The 20,153-nt window shown below is 40.1% G+C and overlaps 1 protein-coding gene across 1 annotated transcript in view; it reads right to left on the bottom strand.

Moving 5' to 3' along the window:
* kcnn3 (potassium intermediate/small conductance calcium-activated channel, subfamily N, member 3) overlaps nt 1–20,153 on the bottom strand; it is a 108,415-nt gene that overhangs the window by 24,028 nt on the left and 64,234 nt on the right. Inside the window, exons 6-7 of the mRNA XM_022674225.2 lie at nt 18,278–18,419; nt 6,662–6,772 (exon numbers count right to left, since the gene is read on the bottom strand). Coding sequence (XP_022529946.1) covers nt 6,662–6,772; nt 18,278–18,419 — 253 coding nt within the window. The remainder of the gene's footprint in view (nt 1–6,661; nt 6,773–18,277; nt 18,420–20,153) is intronic.

The following is a 20,153-nucleotide window of genomic DNA, read 5'->3' as shown; positions in this document are numbered from 1 at the left end:
AAAAGTAATCACTTAAGTAAAAACATTTGCACAGACAAAAGATTAGTTAGATTAATCGGAAAAAAAAAATACTCATTAGGAGAGCCAAGTGGTCCAGGGGTCTAAAGTGTTGCAACTATGATTGGAAGATCGCTGGTTCGAATCCCGGTCATGCGGCTTGCCATCAGCTGCCAGAGCCCTGAGAGAGCAAAGTTGGTCTTGCTCTCTCTGAGTGGGTACAGTACAGTAGATGGTGCTCTTTCCCCTTTTCATCACTTCTAGGGTGATGTGGATCAGCACAAGGCTGCGTCTGTGAGCTGATGTATCGGAACCTAGTTCAAAAAATGGGTGGAGTCTGACTTCACCTAAAAGTTTACCAAATATATATGAAATTATATAAAAAAATTAACTAATCATGGACGCTCCACACAAATGAGTCACTATTCAAATGTGAAGAAGTTATTAAGTGTTGTTGGAAGTAGGAATGCAGTTTAAAGAAAATATTTGGTCAGATATTGTCCGCAATTTTATGACAAACAAAGACAAATTTTAGGCTATATTACAGAGTTTCAATGTTATAGTGTAATGTAGAGTTTTTACAGTATACATTCCTTTTGAATTTAGTTTTTGAAACTGTTGTTTGTTTGTTTTCATTTTCTCACATTTACTTTCCAGCTGCAAGAGGATGTGAATAGCTTTGCTCTCTTTCAGAAATAATGAAAGCTAACATACTCATATTGAATTAAATGTCGCTGCAAATGCTGATAAATGGATCTAAAGAGGACTGTACATAAGCTGTGTTTATCTGTCGCTTCTATTCCGCTGTAAAAGCTCGTTAAATGGGTTCAATCAGATTAAAGGACAACTAAATAAAGAAAACTAAATCTGAAATTAAAGAAAAAAAGGATGAGACAAACAAATTGATTTATCAACAGCGTTCGGTGCAAAAATAACTCACAGCAGGGACCTCGCCACTCCCCGTGAGGAAGATGAGAGTGTCAGATTGACAGGAAATGATCCATTACGCATTGCACAGCAGTGAATTAGCACAGAGAGTGCTGAATTAAACACACTCAGTCCTACAGACTCTACATTTACAGTGAATAACTGTAACAACACATTGCATGCATATGGCTTTTTAAAATATGAATGACGGCAGTTTACCAACAGTAATCATAGCATTTTTTTTTCTTATTTAACCCTATTAAATCTATTATTCAATATAGTAAATTATTCAACATCTACTGTAGATTATAATTGAGAAATTACTCAAAACCAAGAATATTTAATAACCCCTATAAGTAAGTCGAAGTCTATTATGCATTTTAGTGCTAAATCTGGCAACCGGGCAGGCCCAGTATATGTTGCAATTTTGTGAACTCTAATGTTGGAAGTCCTGCCATAAGAGGCAACACATGTGTTCTGTATTACATATGTTCTGTGCATATATAAGCATATATGCTTAGCTTTGAATGTTGCATACGATTATGACTCCCAAGATTATTAAACCAGAAGTTGGGTCAGTGTGTTGCTCTACAGCTAAGGAAGAATTGAAATGCTCACTACGAGGTCTATAAGGCACTATAAGGCGCATTATGCAACACTAATAAGGTACACTGGTGTCTTCATATTTTTCTTGTAATTCAGGGGGGGGGGGGGGTTCTACCATTAACTAAGTTCAGTAAGGCTAAGCTTAGTAACCAAAACTGTAATTCTTAAAAAACATTTTCTTTTAAATTCAAACGAAATTTCTCTCCTGAAAACTTACAGTAAGGTTAGATTTCCCGATTTCAACTAAGGCTGTGTGCAGCAGCATTAACATTAGTGGCTAACTGTGATATTAGCTAGCAGTTTGTCACACGTAGCTTGTTTTAACATGGAAAACACGCAGACTGCAGTCCAATATACTCACCTCTGGAGAGTGAAAGAGACATTATGACATTTTTAGGGCGTGTTAAGAGGTTAAAATCTGTCAACTGGGCAAAATGTGTTTGAGCGCACTGTAGTGGCATGTCTTGCAGTCACTGATCTCTCACCAGGAGGTACACTACCCAAAAGTAGCCTCTGAGATGCTACTGTTATAGGTCAGTGAAGAGCTCCCTCTGTTGCTGGATGCTGGTAATGCAGTTTGAATTCACTGTTTATTTTTCACTGCATTTTTACAGCACTTTCGGTGAGTTTATAATAAAATATCGCATCACGATAAGGATAAAAATATGATGAATCATACAGCCCTACTCTGAACTTTGGGATGCTCCACATCGTTTCTTATTGGCTCGTTCTCCGGAGCGGCTTCAGGCCCAGAGCTTCATGCGAGCTGGTGAGTCCTCGCTGAACGCCGAGAGACGAGAGGAAGGAAACACCCACCATTTTGTCACGCAGTTCAAGATAAACACACTGCGCCTCGCCGTCGCCACGGCAACAGGTCCGTCCGTGAGGTAATCATTCCATTATTCAAAGTTCCAGCGTTTTTTTTTTTATTTTACCCGAACAGTTACGGATGCTCGTAACCATAGTAGCGGCGGACTCTGTGCTATGAAGTGGAGGAGTGCAGAAACACTACACACACCACATATCGATCTCACACACACTCTCAGCGTTAATCCACCAGACTCGCTCGGAGGAGTAGGATAATGAACTTTTCAAGAATTCTCTTCCCTTCATCTCTCCCTCCATCGCTCACATCCCTCATGCAGAAATCTGACATATGTCAATGCGTAGATTTAAAAATAAATAAATAAAAGACCACTTTAGTTTCTGAATCAGTTTTGCTTTCAATTTTGCTATTTATAGGTTTATGTTTGAGTAAAATGAACATTTTCTTTTTATTCTATAAACTACAGACAACATTTCTCTCAAATTCCAAATAAAAATAGTATCATTTACAGCATTTATTTAATTGCAGAAAATGAGAAATGGCTGAAATAACAAAAAAAAAGATGCAGAGCTTTCAGACCTCAAATTATTCAGCAGGTCTCACCACTGGGTGGCAATGGTGGGGCCGTAGCATGTAGCAAGTAAAGATAAGCTAAGCTAAGTAAGCAAAACTGTAATTCTTAACAAACAACTTAATAAACTTTTAAAGTCAAATCCAGAGCACTGGATATTAATCTACACAGATGTCTCTCCTAAAAACTGTTTATTTAACTGAATAAAATGCTTCTGTTATTTACAGTAAGCTTAAAAAGCTTAGCATTAGGGGCTAACTGCTAGCGCTAGCACTCCACTAAGGAACGCAAAGTGTTCCAGTAAGCCAGAGCAATATTAGCAAGCGGTTTGTCCCACGTAGCTTGTTTTAGCATGGTAAACGCACAGGCTACAGTCCAATATACTCGCCTCTAATGCTAATGCTGCTCCAGCAGTGGTGGCTGGGGTTATCAGCAGGCTACACACCAAAATACTCACCTCTGAATGGTGAAAGAGCTTGTGCTTAGCGGCTAATGCTAATACTGCTCCTGCCTCAGTGCTGGAGATCTTAACTGAAATACCTGTATAACTCTGTACTTCAGCAGATTGGCTTTACTGCTCCTTAATACCTGACTGGTAGATTTCATGTTCATGTTCTCCTCCACCAGTCTTACACACTGCTTTTGGATAACTTTATGCTGCTTTACTCCTGGTGCAAAAACTCAAGCAGTTCAGTTTGGTTTGATGGCTTGTGATCATCCACCTTCCTAATAATTTTCAAGTGGCCTCTTTTGCCTAAGAATGCTAAAGAATGCTGCATTATGGGATATGTGGATTATGTGGATGTGATTTCTGAGTTGCTTGTCTGTTCACACCGACAATTTTAGCCGGAAGATGGTCACGATTATCACCACCCACTGCAATATTCACAGTGGGTGGTGATGCCTTTTATGATGTATTCCAGGAACACCCGTTACACTGTGGTTAGAGAAAGGATAAATGCCTGCACAAGTTCACAATTGGGATGTTCCTTCCATCTGACTCCCACTGTCAGGCCTCGCTCTTATTCTGATCACGGTCAGTAGTGATTTTTGTCTTGGAACTCTCCCATTGAGACAATTTTCACCCAGTTTCTTTCATATTATCGAATCATAAGAATCATAACCCTCATCTAAAGTCCTGTAGTTCTTGTAAATGTTGTTCTGGGTTCTTTTGTGACCTCCTGGATGAGATGTCCATGCCCTTTTGGAGTAATTTCAGTAGGCCGGTCGCAATTTTGTGAGTTTACTCTTACTTTGATTTCTTGGTTCTGCTTCAGATCTGGTCTGGTCAATCAGGTCTGGTTGTGGCTAGTAAAATTATTGAATATTTGAATATTATCAAATGTTTACACATGACAGTTATCAGCGTGAATCTTCATATTCAGAATTGTTAAAAAATAAATGATTAGCTTATCAGAATTTAAACACTAATAAATTGCTAGTTAGAATTAAGAATTTTAAACCTGACAAACGTTTATCAATCGCAGATCATGTTTGCCAATGTGTTCATTAGCATTTACAAATATGTTAGCAACTTTTCAGTTCCTTAAAATGTGAAAAACTGGGGCGCAGAGTGGTCCAGCGGTCTAAAGCGCTGCCACTATGAGTGGGAGGTCGCAGGTTCGAACCCCCGCTCATGCAGCTTTGCCATTAAGCTGCCGGCCACAAATTGGCCCTGCTCCCTCTGAGTGGGTAGATGGCGCTCTCTCTCTCCCCACATCACTAAAGGGTGATGTCCACAGCACAGGGCATCTGTGAGCTGATGTATCAGAACCGAGACGCTGCGCTTTCCTCCGAGCGTTAGCGCTGTGATGCTGCTCGGCAATGCTACAGCATCAGCAGCAGCTCGAAAAGAAGCGGTGGCTGACTTCACATGTATCAGAGGAAGCATGTGTTAGCATATAATGTATTATATTATATATTAATAATTGTATATATTATGATATGAAAATGTGTTTAATAATCAAAAAAAGTATGACAACAGAGCACATTCTGGCCTATTCTGTCTATCAGACATCAACCCCCCCCACTGCCCCCCCTTCACTCGGAGGGTATTTAAGGCATTTAGCACTCCCTCTTGAGGAGCGTTCCACTACCCACCCAGGAGCACTTCCGCACTTTCCTTTTTTTTCCGTAATTATTGATCACCGGCTCTCCTCGCCGTCTACAGCGCGGCCATGATGTAGCCTACATATTTGATAGGGAGAGCTATTTTTGAAACTTGGGACTTTCAAGTGCATGAAAAATTGAAAAGGACCTAGAGAGAGGGAGAGAGGGATGGATGGAGGGATGGAGGGAGGAAGAGAGAGAGAGAGAGAGAGAGAGAGCACTAGCGGCTGTTACGCAATGCTATGATCTAACTGAAAGATTGGTTTGGACTGTTGTCTTCACAACACATCACTTCATGAGCCGGGTTTGATGTGCACACACTGCTCCCGGAGCTCACGGGCGAGACGTGCGGGTGCTAGCGTGAGTGTGAGAGTGTGTGTGAGGGTGTGTGAGGGTGAGTTTTGTTTTGGGGTAGTCGTAATCGGATTTACACAGTTCCCTGCTCAGCCCAAAAGCAGCCCATCAGCTATGAGTGTGTGTTGTTGGTGCCTGTTGCTTCCTTAGGCTAGTGATATACTCGCTGTTTTGGCCTCAAGTTTGCCTAGACAACCAGTTGCACTGTGAACCTAACTGTTCAAATGCAGTGTATCGCTTCTGCTTTTCATGGAAAACACTGACAACGAAACTGAAACACCTGGTTTTAGAGCACAATAATTGATTGTGGTGACGGACAGTTCTGGTGGAAACAGGAGAGTTGAGGTGCACATTGAATTCTGCGTGATTTGATCAGCCGTGGTTTTATGTTTTTTGGATACAATCCGGGTTAGCACCCGAACATTCCTTTCAGACAGCTTCCTCTTACAGCGTCCACAGTTAATCCTGTTGGATGTGGTTGGTCCTTCTTGGTGGTATGCTGACATTACCCTGGATACCGTGGCTCTTCATGCATCACAAAGACTTGCTGTCTTGGTCACAGATGCTCCAGCAAGACGTGCACCAACAATTTGTCCTCTTTTGAACTCTGAACACCCATAATGTTGTGTGCATTGCAATATTTTGAGCAGAACTGTGCTCTTACCCTGCTAATTGAACCAACCTTCACACTCTGCTCTTACTGGTGCAATGTGCAATTAATGATTAAAGATTGGTCACCAGGCTGCTCCAATTTAGCCATGAAACCTAAAATCCCACACTAAAATGATGACAGGTGTTTCAGTTTCTTTTTCCAACCCCTGTAGAAGGCCCCTTCGTATGCAGTTTAATTTGAAGGACGCGACTGATGTATCCTTCACAGTCTTTGGTTAACCACAATTCTTTGCACATGTACACAAAGCCCAGCCCAGCAGTCAGGGTGCATGCTATTTTCTATAAACATGTGTAAAAATACACTGCACTGAATGTGTTGCTTATACATGCAATACCCAGGATACCCATCTCGAGAGTATACTGTAGTTTAGAGAGTTTAGAGAGTATTAGTACACTAACCAGATTCCCATCTTGAGAGTCCAGGTGGTTGTTATGGTATACCCTTAGTGGTTGTTATCATATTCCATGTGCTTGCTAAGTTGTTGCTTGGTGCTAACAAAGATGTTGCTAAGGAGCTGCTATGGTATCCCATACATAAGTGTGTGTGTGTGTGTTTATAGATATATGTATGTATGTATGTATAATATGTTTGAGTGTACCCGTTTGGTGAGCTGTGTATCCATCATGAAGTTGTGCACATGCTTCTCGGCCTTGGTCAGCTCCAGCTTCCTTGCTACCACAGCAACGACCAATGCTGTGCAGCCTGCGCCCTGAAAGACATGAAGACAGAGGGAAAGAGAAAAAAAGAGAGAGAGAGAGATGAGAGATAAGAAGTGAACAAAGGACAAAGAGCAAACAAGCAAGAGAATATGTCCAAAGGAAGGAACAGTAGAAAGTGCTTTTGATTTCTCTTGACAGGGGTCCTAGACTAAGGACGCAGACAGGAAGGAGGGCGCGAGAGAAGGACGGCAGTGAGAGTTGACAGTAAGAATCAGTGTTAAGAGTGCAGTTGCGCAGTTTTTGCATTAAGGCTTCCAATGTCTGCTTAAAAAAACTGCCAAAAACTATGACCCTTTAAGCCTAAATCTCTTTGTAGCAAAAGTAATGGTACTGAATTTAGCCTAGCCTGGATACTGTGTAAACTGTAGGCCTAAAACATCACACATTTCCCTCAAACTGTGTATAATATACTCACCTTTGAGACTTCTGACATTTAATGCCATACTATTTTCTATAAATACAGGTAAAATACATTGCACTTAATGTGTTGCTCATATCGTTTTACTCAAACCTCGAGAATATATATCACTAAGTACAGTGAGTATCAGGACACTAACCAGATACCCCTCTCAAGAGTAGATTACTTATCCCAGTACAGTGAGTATCCTCAGAACACTAACCAGATATAACCCTCAAGAGTCCATCCCTCAACATAGTATAGTGAGTATCCTCAAAACACTAACCGGATACTCCTCTCGAGAGTATATCACTCAGACCAGCACAGTGAGTATAAGGACACTAACCGGATATTGCTCTCAAGAGTCCATCACTCAGCATATTATAGTAAGTATCCTCAGAACACTAAACAGATTCCCCTCTTGAGAGTATGTCTCTCAGCTTAATACAGTGAGTATCCTCAAAACACTAACCAGATACCCCTCTCGAGAGTATATCACTCAGCCTAGTACAGTGAGTATCATCACACTAACTGGATACCCCTCTTGAGAGTATACAACAGTACAGTGAGTATCCTCAGAACACTAACCAGATACTACTCTCGAGAGTCCATCATTTAGCGTAGTATAATGAGTATCAGAACACTAACCAGATACTACCCCTCTTGAGAGTTCAGGTGGTTGTTATGGTACCCTTTGTGGTTGCTCTTATATCCCAGGTGCTTGCTAAGTTGTTGCTAAGTGGTTACTAGGGTGTTCCTAAGCAGTTGTGATGACATTCTACGTTTTTATTACATTGTAGTGATTAAGTTGTAGTGCTAGGTGACTGACGGTGTTTGTTCAGTTGCTGTCATATCCCAGGTGGTAGATGAGGTGTTGCTAGATGGTTGCTATGGTGTTCTGTGTGGTTGCTTAGGTGTCGCTAAGAAGCTGCTTTGGTATCCCACGTGATTACTAGGCATAGATAAGACAGCAGCCATGCAGGACCTACATTAAGAGTTTTTTGAGTTATTAATGGATTACTAACTAGATACCCCTCTTGAAAGTCCATTATTTAGTACATTCCAGGAGCCCTGCACGATGAAGCATTGTCAATTTTGCCCAGAAAGGTTAATGTGACATCTAGCCTCGCCCTTTATCAGCGTCAGCAATCAGCCAATCAGCTGAAAGATGACTGCCAATCAGTATCAACCTATAAAAACATTGATTGTCGTCTAATTGAAAATTACCCAAATGTGAAAAACTCACTTAAAATCACTTCGTAGCTTGTAGCTCCAGTGCTAATCTAAAAAAAGCAAAGTTCAGACACCTTGTTTTTGCGTTTGGTTGTTCTGCAGTCAGATTAAGCTCTACTGTACCCCTGTTCCTCCGAGCTCTGAGGCATCTGCTTGGATCAGAGTGATTAAGATGCCTCTGCTCACTTCAGAATTCATCCAGCAGCTTCTGCTATCAGTCACGTCATCAATAAAGATGAACGATGCGGTTCCACTGGCAGCCAGACGAGCCCATGTAGCATGCTTTATAGATGAGGTGCTTTGGTCTGGATCATGAGCCGTTCTTTTTTCTTCTCCACACTTTCCTCTTTCCATCATGGAGGCAGAAGTTAATCTTCATTTGCTGGGTTAGTAAGTGGCCCGCCCAGAACTCTACAGACCTTAAATGAACTTTGATTTGATTATCCGTAGGTTTTCTGTTCTTTTTGTTTTGTTTCTTGACCAGTGTACCAGTGGTTCACAGTGGTTCAACATAACTTCATGAGGCATTAAACCGCATCAAATACCCAATATCTGTGCATTTGCATCATCAGTTCACACTTTACAGTTCTGCAACCACCAGGTGCTGAGGGGGAACAGATTTTCTTGGCTGGTTGTCTGGTTCAAATTGGGGTCTGGTTCTAAATTTGGCATCAACATTGCTTCAGGCAAAGCCAGAACAGTACCTGCACTTTTCCTCTTTTGCAGCGATGCTTTTGTAAGGTGTGTAGCATGTGGTTTTGCATTGTCCTGTTGAAATGATACATTATTATCCCATTATACATACATGCTTTATGCTTTTCAGATGAAATTCAGAGCAGATTGTAACAGATGCCATCTTTAATTGGTTGGTACTTTTTTCTTTTTTTGGGAATGTTCAGTTTTAGTAAAAGTTTGGAGTTTTTTTTCCTGAACTGTTGATTGAAGGTGTCAGACTGTGCTCTTTTGCTATTATGTAATGAATCTGGATTTTAAATCTGATGCAAAATGCTATTTTAAAGCATTCTACTGAAGAACATACAATATGGCTATAGTATTTTCAGAACATTTATTTGATTTGTGGAAGATCATATTTGAAAAAATAGGGACGAGGGATGGATCTATAGTACGTGAATTTTTATGGATAAAATTTTCGATCACAAAACAACAAGAGTTTTTCAAAATAAATTTTTTTACAATTCACAGAAAAACAATTCATGTTAACAAGAAACATCTTGAGATATGAATTGTTCGTCATATCGCCTATTTAAAGCTAGCTACTTTATTCCAAGTGGTTGCTAAGGTGTTCAAATTATACCAATTGTAAGTTCCGACCCTGCAATGTGATTGGCCTAGAGGCGTTCTATGAGTGCCGTTATCAGCTGGTAATGCACTGTAACCGAAGCTCTCCGTGTATTACTCCGCCACATACAGTACAGGTAACCAAGCAACGATGCAGCAGCGCTTACAAGCCAAACAGCGCAGCTACAAACAAAGCAAAGCAGCAATGGAATTTTAACTCGCAGAGTTAAGCGTTTTTAACCAAACAGATCACTCAGATTTTCTCGTCCTCTTTAACTCTTTTAAAATCTTTCAATAAACAGTGGTAATTAAACTGTCTTATAATCTCAATAAACGTTATAGCACTCCCTCTCGTTTATTATTGCTTAATTATATACAGTCATAGTAGCCGTGCCATTTACAAGACCTATATATAACTAAGTTTAAACTAAGTTTCTACATTAAGCCTTTTTTTGAGTTGATAATCCTGGAGGAAAAAGAAGAAGAAGAAGAAGAAGGAGAAGTCAAACTGATAACTCCACCAACTCCACCAAGAAGAACGGTCAAATGTTCAACCGGAAAAAAAGGTGTAAGAAGAGAATGACAGGGGATTTCTGGAGTAAAAGGAGTAAGATAATGCCAGAGGGAGAAAATGAGGAAAAGAAAAGCATGTCAGAAGGAGGAGATAAAGCGACAGAGCACCAGAGTGGGTGGTAATGAGGTCACCAAACTGATAAGACGTGAATTTGGATTAAAAAGTGGCGACGCAGACTTTGGGTACACTCTGAACCTTGAGAGGACACGTATAGGGCCGGCGTGTGCGCGTGTGTTCGGGCGCACGTGAGCTCTTGGCAGATTAATGGACGATGAGCTCTGGACGCCACTTGTAGGACGTGTACAGAAGCTCTTCCACCAGTAATCGCAGAGAGAAAGAGAGAGAGAGAGAAACGAAAACAAAACAAAAAGCCTCTTTTTCTGGAGCACTCTGTCCGTATATTCCGTATAGAGCGCTAAATAAATCATGATGCAGAAAACCCTTCCAGGCCCTTTCTGTGTATAGGAGGCTACTGTGCCACGAAGAATCGCCTGCCGGAGAAGGATTTCCCTCAGTCTTCAGAGACCAAACACTTTCCCAGTCCAGAGCTGCCAAATTTTACAGTTGTGTTGGACTCAGACTGAAGTGGGTACTAAGCAGCAGCATCACTGCTTTGTTAAACACTTCAGAAAAAAAATGGTGAATTATGGGAGACTGGGGAATGAGGTTAAATAGGACAGTTTCGTAATTTAGGGACTAACAAATATTTTTGCTAACTTCTAGTTTTAATATTTTCCTTATGTCATAAATGCTAAAAAAAACTGTCAAGAGGAAGATGGATGATCACAAGCCATCAAACCAAACTGACCTGCTTGAATTAATTTTTGCACCAGGAGTAAAGCAGCATAAATTATCCAAAAGCAGTGTGCAAGACTGGTGGAGGAGAACATTAAACCAAGATACATGAGAACTGTGATTAAAATATTGATTTCTGAACTCTGAATTCTGAAAACTTTATGAATATGAACTTATTTTCTTGGCATTATTTGAGGTCTGAAAGCTCCGCATCTTTTTTGTTATTTTCATTTCTCATTTTCTGCAAATAAATGCTTTTTATTTGGAATTTGGGAGAAATGTTGTCTGTAGTTTCTAGAATAAAACAACAATGTTCATTTTACTCAAACATAAACCTATACATTCAGAAACTGTGAAAGTGGTCTCTTCATTTTTTTTACAGAGCTGTATATACCATGTGCCCAATCATAAAAATCCATACAAGACTAAATTGCACAAATGAACACAATCTGGGCTTGTATGCAGTTTTATGATCAAGCAAGTTTTTTTTTCTCAGAATTTCTGCTCCGATACTTGAGCTAACAGATGCCTGTGTTGACTCACATCACACTGAAAGAGCATGGCCAGCTGTTCTCTCTCTCGGACTCCGGCTGCTGATGGCAATCAGCATGATCTGGCTTATCCTCAGATCAATGGCAGCACCTTATTCCACTCAAACACTTTGAGCCCCTGTTGAAGATCATTTTAATACTTGAAACCAGAAGGCTGATCTGCTCTGTGTTCTGATCATCATTATTTTTAGCACAGTTTCAGGCCTTCTGTCGTAATTCATGCAACAATGCTCTTCAACGCTCGTATTATATACATCGTAGACATGCATGTATGCAGCTGCACATTGTCTATAACCCTCTGGTTGAAGCGAGTGTGACGTCAGAACAGATGAGAAGATCATAAGATCATAAGCTGTACTTCATCAAAGCTTCTGGACATACTAGTGCATCTAAAAAAAATATAATACATAGTTTATTTCAGTAATTCAGTTGAAAATGTATATAATAACTCATATTATATACATGCATTAAACACAGAGTGATCTATTTTCAGTGTCTCAGAAAATTTGAATATTATATTAGACCAAGCGTTGCCATTGTGCCAAGTCCTGCTGGAAAATGAAATCTGTATCTTCATAACAAAGTGGACCAACACCAGCAGATGTTAAGAAATCTCTCCATTAAAGCATCACTGATTGGTAGAAACTTCACATCACTAGACCTCAAGCAGTTTGGGCTGTGTGTCTCTCCACTCTTCCTCCAGACTCTGCTCCATTGATTTACAAATAAAATACAAATTAAAAAATGTACTGATGATCAGTGATGGTTTGGAGAGTCATGTCTGTCATCTGCTGGTGTTGATCCACTGTGTTTTATTATTGAATCCAAAGTCAGTACATCTTTTATGGAGATGCGGATTTCATTTTCCAGCAGGACTTGGCACACTGCCCACACTGTGCCAAAAGTACCAATTGGTACTTTTTATAATATAATATTCTAATTTTCTTGAGACACTGATTTTTGGGTTTTCATTGGCTGTAAGCCATCATAATCATCAACAATAAAAGAAATAAACTCTTAAATAGATCACTCTGTGTGTTTAATACATCTATATAATATATATGAGTTTCACATTTTTAGACTGAATTACTGAAATAAAGTTTTTTTTTATGTTTTTTTTTTTCTTGAGATCTAGCTCTAATTAGGGGTGGGCAATATTATATCGTATACAATATATCGTGACACAGAAATATCATGATATTAAAAATCCATATCGTGATAATAGAGCTGTTCTATCTTAAAAGTAGTCTATTATTTACTGTGAAGCTTTAGGTGTATTTATTGTATAATTGTTTTAGTTTGCAGTTTATATGCATGCACTAAATATTCTGCAATATTATTTGCTGCATTATATTATTTTATGCTATATTATTTATTTTGCCACATTATGATTATTCTGTTATACTATTATACTATATTCCTGAAATGAATGGATTATTTTAGTTTTCCTTTATCACCAAGTATATCGTTATCGCCAAAATACCCTGAAATATTGTGATATTATTTTAGAGCCATATCGCCCACCCCTAGCTCTAATATGATGGGAAGTTTTATCGCCGACTCTGGTCAGCCTGGACATCACCTCTTCCAACCACCTCCCTCTGGTAGAAGACTCACCATCAAAGCCTGCAGAGCTAGACATGCTAACAGCTTAATCCCCCGGAGCTGTGGCATACATCAGCCGCAGTGGACCCATCACACTTTAAATGGAACTGTGGAAACCCAGGAAACCCAGCTTACTACAGACCAGAAATCTAGTATACCACACACAGCTACACTACATGGACACAAGTTTGTGGAAAGCAGCTTATTTCAATATTTTAGCTGAAATCAAGGGTTAAAAATGAGGACTTTGACCCCAATTTGCTGTAGTTTTTTGTCTCTACTGTTCTCTAGTTTAATTTTTACACGTATGTGCACAATGTAAAAAATTATAAGGTCATATCTGCTAGTATGTTCATTTTTTCCATGCCTTAGACTACAGCAATACATACATTTCCCTCTGGGATCATAAAAAAAAAAACACTCTGCCCAACTGATGGAGTGATGATATAGGGGCCATCCATATGATTTGGGTTTCCAAGAAATTGTGACTTGTCTTTCTGGATAGGTGGGTTGGCAATCAGATGATCAAAGTTGTCCTAGTGGGTTTAACTAAGATAAAAACAGCACAAAAAATGATCTCCCCATCTGCTGACTAGCCACGGACAATAGGTATAGATCCCTCCCTCAGAAGAAGTCTGTTAGCTCAGCATCTCAGACACTGTGCTCAACCAAATCCAAAGTCCAAAATGTTGGATCTTTAACTGATCTAGTGGGTGGGGCTCTGGTTCGAGTTGGTTGGTGCCAGGGAGGTTCTATGCACGTTTCCTCATTGTGATATCACAATAATGGAGCCACTCATATGACTTATAATAGCATATGATTCCTGACACCAAACATAACTTTTTTAATTGATTCACAGAAAACGGATGGATTTGTATGTCCCCTTTAAAAAAGTTATTTTTTTAATCCTTTTCCAGTAACGGCCATTTTTAAACAGTTTAAAACACCATAAATGACAATGAACAAAATTAATTATAAGAAGTGTTATCATGCAATCAAAGCCAAGAGTAATAAAAGTGATGACTCAGTAAATCTAAGAGAAAGAACTTTATACCTGTATAATTTAGTCAAATATTTGAGAGGTTTTTGACATCTTTTGCTTCTTTACATCCATCTATCCATCTACTGAGATTCATTGATTAATTAATCTTGAAGGAATTAAATGAAGCTCCATCACTCCAGAGATTTGTGGTTGATTTTGTGGTTCAAATCAAATGCTGGGCACTTTATATCCCTCTACCCTCTGCTTGGCACCAGGCCACAGAGTGACTGTCATAGCTTATCTCATTCTGTTGTTAATAATATTGTTGTGTATGGAGAGTAAGTATAAGCTGTGTATGCCCTTGACCAACTTTCAGCGTTTCAGAAACGTATGTCGAGCACCAAAGGATGTCAAATAATTCTTGGATGTTCGACTAAATTAAAGCTAAATTACTTTCTTTAAGATTTGCTGAGCCATCGCTTTCATTCTTGGCAGTAATTGCACCCAAGAACTTCTTATAATTATTATCAATGACTAGATCCACCTATATGATGAGCATTTGACCTGCTCTTTCATTTATAGCTGCTTTTTTCTATGCTTTGAACTGTTGGAAATGGCATTAAATGGGTCTAGTTTTACGAAAAACATTTTTAGTCTATTTAATTTCCCAAACACTTTCTAGGACTACTTTTAAGGATTATCTGATTGCCACCCCACCAATCCAGAGAGACAGAGGCCGATTATTCTCTCAGACTCTCGGTCACAGAGGACTCTGGTATTACCTGGGATTAAACTCAAAATCTCCTGATGTTAATAAAATATGTTCTTTGTTTTTTTTGCATTTTCTTGTAATATATTTATTAATTCCTGGGAAACTCCTGCTGTGTTTGGGTGAGCATTACCACACTGAATGCCAGCCCTGTTAATGTCTCTCCTATTATTATTATTACTGTATTTTTCGCACTATAAAGCGAACTAAGCGGATTATAAAGTGCACTATTCATAAACGTCTATTTTCTGGTGACAATTTTAATACATAAGGTGCATAAGGTCCAGATTTTAAGGCACATTTTATGCAACACTAGTAACTTTTATGCAACACTAGTAAGTAGGAACAGCCGTGTCTCCAAGTTTTCCTTCGGTAAAGCTAAGCTAAGCTAAGTAAACAAAACTGTAATTCTTAAAAAAATACATTTCAAACAAGTCATACAATTCAAAAGTGCGCTGGATGTTAATCTACACAGATTTCTCTCCTAAAAAATTGTTTATTTGGGTGAGCTAAGATTGTCAGCTTCCACTAAAGCTAGAGCATTAGCATTAGCATTAGAACTATACACTGAGTGTTCTGGTAAGCCAGGGCGATATTAGCTAGTGGTTCATCCCTCGTAGCTTGTTTTAACATGGTAAACATGAAGGCTACAGTCTGATATACTCGCCTCTGAACAGCAAAAGAGCTAGCACTTAGTGTGCTTAGCTAATGCTAAAGCTAAGCAGTGCTAGCCAGGGTTAGCAGCAGGCTACAGGCTGATTATACTCATCTCTGGATGACCAAATAGCTAGCGCTTAGTGTGGTTATAGGCTAATGCTGATGCTGCTCCAGCAGTGCTAGCCAGGGTTAGCAGCGTGGTACAGACCAATAATACTCCCCTCTGAATGGCCCAAGAGCTAGCACTTAAGTGCTTTGGTTAGAGGCTAATGCTAATGCTGCTCCAGCAGTGCTAGTCAGGGTTAACAGCAGGCTACAGGTTGATGATATTCACCTTTGAACGGCCAAAGAACTAGCACTTAGCATGATTAGCGTGGCTAATGCTAATACTGCTGGAGAACTGAACTGAAACTCCTGTATAACTCTGTATTTCAGCGATTTTACTGCTCCTTAATACCTGACTGGTAAAATTCATATATAAGGAGCATCAAATTATAAGGCACACTGAACATTTTGGGGAAAATTAAAGTTTAAATTTTAAATGCACCTTATAGTGCGAAAAACTGCGGCAAGACTGAGTTTCTTTTTGCAGAGTTTTGCAGCAACCCAAGATACGTACGATAATACTCAATAAATACATAAATAAAATTAAATCAATTAAAAATAGCAAACTTAGTGATCTGAAACTGTATCAGAATAAAATAAAAATATTCTATATCAGTAAAATTAGAGACTCCATGATGCAACAAATCACGTTCCAGAAGAAATATCAAGAATCGAACGGCTGCGAGGTCTGAGGATTTACGTCAGCAGCGCTGTCGGAAAACGAAGAACAAAAGAGGAGAGAAAACGAGACATGAAAGGCAGAACTGGACGCATGGTTTCGAGTCCATCTTACCAAACAGAACAGATTTCCCTGGCATTCCCCTCTTCCTGGCACCCAAATCCAAGCACCAACCTGCCCCTCCTCACCAGCCATTACAATCACTTTCAACAAGGATAGAAATCACATTCTACAGTCTCTCCCTCTTCATCTCTCCCTCTCTCTTTCTCTCGCTCTCTCTATTTGTCTGTCTCCCTCTCTCCCTCTTTCTCTCTACTTGTCTCTCCCTCTTCTGCTCTCGCTCTTCCTCTCACACTATCATTCCCTCTGTCTCTTTCCCCATCTGACTCTTTTTCATTCTCTCTGTTATTACTTATTCTCTCTCTGTTCGTCTCTCTCCCTCCCTCTTCCTCTCTTTCTACATCTCTCTCGTTCTCTCTCTTTCTCTATTTGTCCTTCTTCATCTCTTTTTTCCTATTTGTCTCTCTACTTGTCTCTCCCTCTTCCTCTTACTCTGTCATTCCCTCTGTCTCTTTCTCTCTATCTGCCTCTTTCTCCGTCTTTTTTCCTCTCTGTTTCTTACACTCTTTCTTCACCTCTCTCATTCTTTCTATCTGTCCCCTTCTCTTTCCCTCCCTCTTCATCTCTCTCTCTCTTTCTCTCTGTACCTGTCTCTCCTGCTTTCTCTCTCTTTCTCTTTCGCTATTTGTCTCTCTCCCTCTTTATCTCTCTCCCTCTCACTTTCTCTCTGTTTGTCTCTCTCCCTCTTCCTCTACCTTTGTCCCTCTTTCTCTCTCTCTTGGTCTCTCTTCTTCTCTCACTACATGTCTCTCTCCCTCTTCCTCTTTTACTTTTCCTCTTAAACTATCCTTCCTTCTGTCTGTTTTTCTCTATCTGCCTTTCTTTCTCCCTTCTTTTTTATCTCTTTGTCTGTTGTTCTCTTTCTTCATCTCTCTATATGTCCCTTTCTCTTTCCCTCCCTCTTTCTCTCTGTCTGCCTCTCTTCCTCCTTCTTTTTCCTTCTCTATCTCTCGCTCTCTTTCTTCATCTTGTTCATTCTCTCTATCTGCCCCTTTTTGCTTTTCTCTCCCTATCTTTTTCTCTCTCTCTATCTGTCTTTCTTCCTCTTCCACTTCTCTCTTTCCATCTCTTTATTTCTCTCCCTCCCTCTCTCTCTCTCTCTCTCTCTCTCTCTCTCTCTTTCACTTTGACTTCTTGCTTTCAATCAGGATGTTATTCCTCCCTTTAGCCACACTTCTATTTCTTACGCTTTTCTGAACTGTGCACACACACACACACACACACACACACACACGAGAAAGGATGGAACATGCGCATCCTGAAAAATTCTGAAACCCTTCCAAGTTGTAGTTTCTCTTTGATCTATGTAGGTCTGTGTGTGTGTGTGTATTGGTGTGTGAGTGTGTGTGTGTGTGTGTGTGTGTGTGTGTGTGTGTGTGTGTGTGTGTGCATGCTAGCGTTTGTGTGTGGGAGAAGTAGGAGAGGAGGGTGGAGAGTCTGTGTGTCAAGGTGTGTGTTTGTGTGTGTGTGTGTGTGTGTGTGTGTGTGTGCACTTGTATATATACACTTCCTGGTCAAAAAAAAAGCAAAGCAAGTAGGAAAGAGCCTCCCATTGGATAATAATTACCACATGGGTGATTTGCTTATGTTTTATCTGGCAACAAGTTATTTAACCCTAACCGATGCAGGGAGTAGCTTCTCACTGGTTAAACAACCATGTGGAAAGCGGTTTACACACACACACACACACACACACACATTAGCAGCCTGTTCGTGAGAGTGTGTTTACCATGATGCCGGTCAGCAGACACACTCCTTTGCCACAGTAGGTGTGAGGTACCATGTCTCCATAGCCTATGGAGAGGAAGGTGATGGAGATGAGCCACATGGCTCCCAGGAAGTTGCTGGTCACGTCCTGAGCATCATGGTACCTGAGAGAGAGAAAGAGAGAGATAGAGATTAGTTATTTTAGTTATGAACACACCAAAACACCAGGTTCTAATACAGAGATAATTATATAGGTCAGGGGTTGGCAATTAAGTTTGGCACACGGGCCACAAAAAAAAAATCTGTTTTGTAAAGTGAAGTGTAATGGGATGGAGTGCAACAGACTAGTAGCTCTCCAGCCCAGAGGGTTGTTGAACCCAAAAGCAGAACAGTTGATCTCAAAGCAGGTAAACTCAAGAAAAAAAATATATATATATGTCGTTAGGGTCGCGGTCCAATACACTACCGCTGCCCCGGCTAGTGAATTGGGACACAGCAGGGAAAAAAATGCCCTAATAAAGAGATATGGAGCCCAAGAACGAGCGGAAAAACGAGAACGGATGGAAACTAAGAGAGACAGGGGAGGAATGTAAACAAAAGCTCACCAGAGAAGCAATTTATTATTTATTTTTTTTCATTATCGTTCATTATAGGTTACACACCGTCAAGGGCCAGACATTTCATGCTTGCTTGTGCCTATGGTCTGACCCCTGATATAAATCATAAATCAATTACAATGGTAATTAATGTCTAATTAACCTTAGCAAATTGTTTATGTGTATATGAACTGTTTATGTATGCACTGATGTTAATTGATCAATTGTTGTTCTTTTTTTCAATTATTCAATTCATTAATTCATGCTTTGGCAATACTGTAATTTACTATATAAAGCTATATAAAGAGAGAGAGAGAAAGAGAGAAAGGGAGAGAGAGAGAGAGATTTACAGTGCAATGTTGTTACTAAAGTAGTTCTTGCTGCACACATCTAGAAACACAGGTCAATAAGCAATTCAGGTGGCGCATGATTAGAGAACAGCTTCAACTCTGGGATGTTGGTGGATTTCCTCACATTAACTGCTCACTTTAGGTCCTCCCCCGACATTTCCATTGGATTAAGGTCAAGACTTTGACTTGGCCCCATTCCAAAAGGGTCCAGCATTTTTAAAGCACTGTCACTATTATCGGGAGGCCGCTATTATCGCTGGCCGCTTCGAATCCCGGTCATGCAGCTTGCCATCAGGTGCCGGAGTCCTGAAAAAGCACAATTGTTCTTGCTCTCTCTAGGGTGGTACAGTAGATGGCACTCTTTCCCCTCATCACTCCTAGGGTGATGTCGATCAGCACAAGGTGTCTGTGGGATGGTGTATTAACTAATGTAATGATGGTAGGCCACACCTTCTACAGATTTTAGCTCTGTCCCAGTACTTGGTGGGATACTGTCACTGTAAAAGCTCCAAACCTGCTCTGAAACCAGTCCTCAGGGACATCCAGGAGATTGACATTAGTGCTGTCCCTGTCTTTTTGTTTGTTTTTTGAGTTGGATTTGAGTTGGAGCAGTTTAAAAACCACTGTATGAGAATCCAAACTAGCAGGATGAAATCGACTATGGCGACTTTGGGAAGAAAGATTGGGAAAAATCCAAATAATTCATTGTAAAATAATTCTAAACAATAATAATAATGAGGAGGAACTTCGGAGGGAACAGGCTAAAAAAGGATTAGGTATAAAAGGGAGTTCAAATACTGGAACATCCTCACTCCCGCGAGAAGGGGAACCCCTGATTGTGTTTACTCTTTACTCCCTACTGACTCCAGCCTTTCTGTAGATAGACAGTAATGGCAGTGGTATCGCCACGCTGTTTAATTTCCCAATTCCCAATTCCCACGCGGCTTACTTT

The sequence above is a fragment of the Astyanax mexicanus genome, chromosome 6, assembly GCF_023375975.1.
Source record: "Astyanax mexicanus isolate ESR-SI-001 chromosome 6, AstMex3_surface, whole genome shotgun sequence".
In the NCBI taxonomy this organism is placed as follows: Eukaryota; Metazoa; Chordata; class Actinopteri; order Characiformes; family Acestrorhamphidae; genus Astyanax; species Astyanax mexicanus.
The sequence above is the reverse complement of the archived record's forward strand: the minus strand, read 5'-3'. Positions and strand labels throughout refer to the sequence as shown.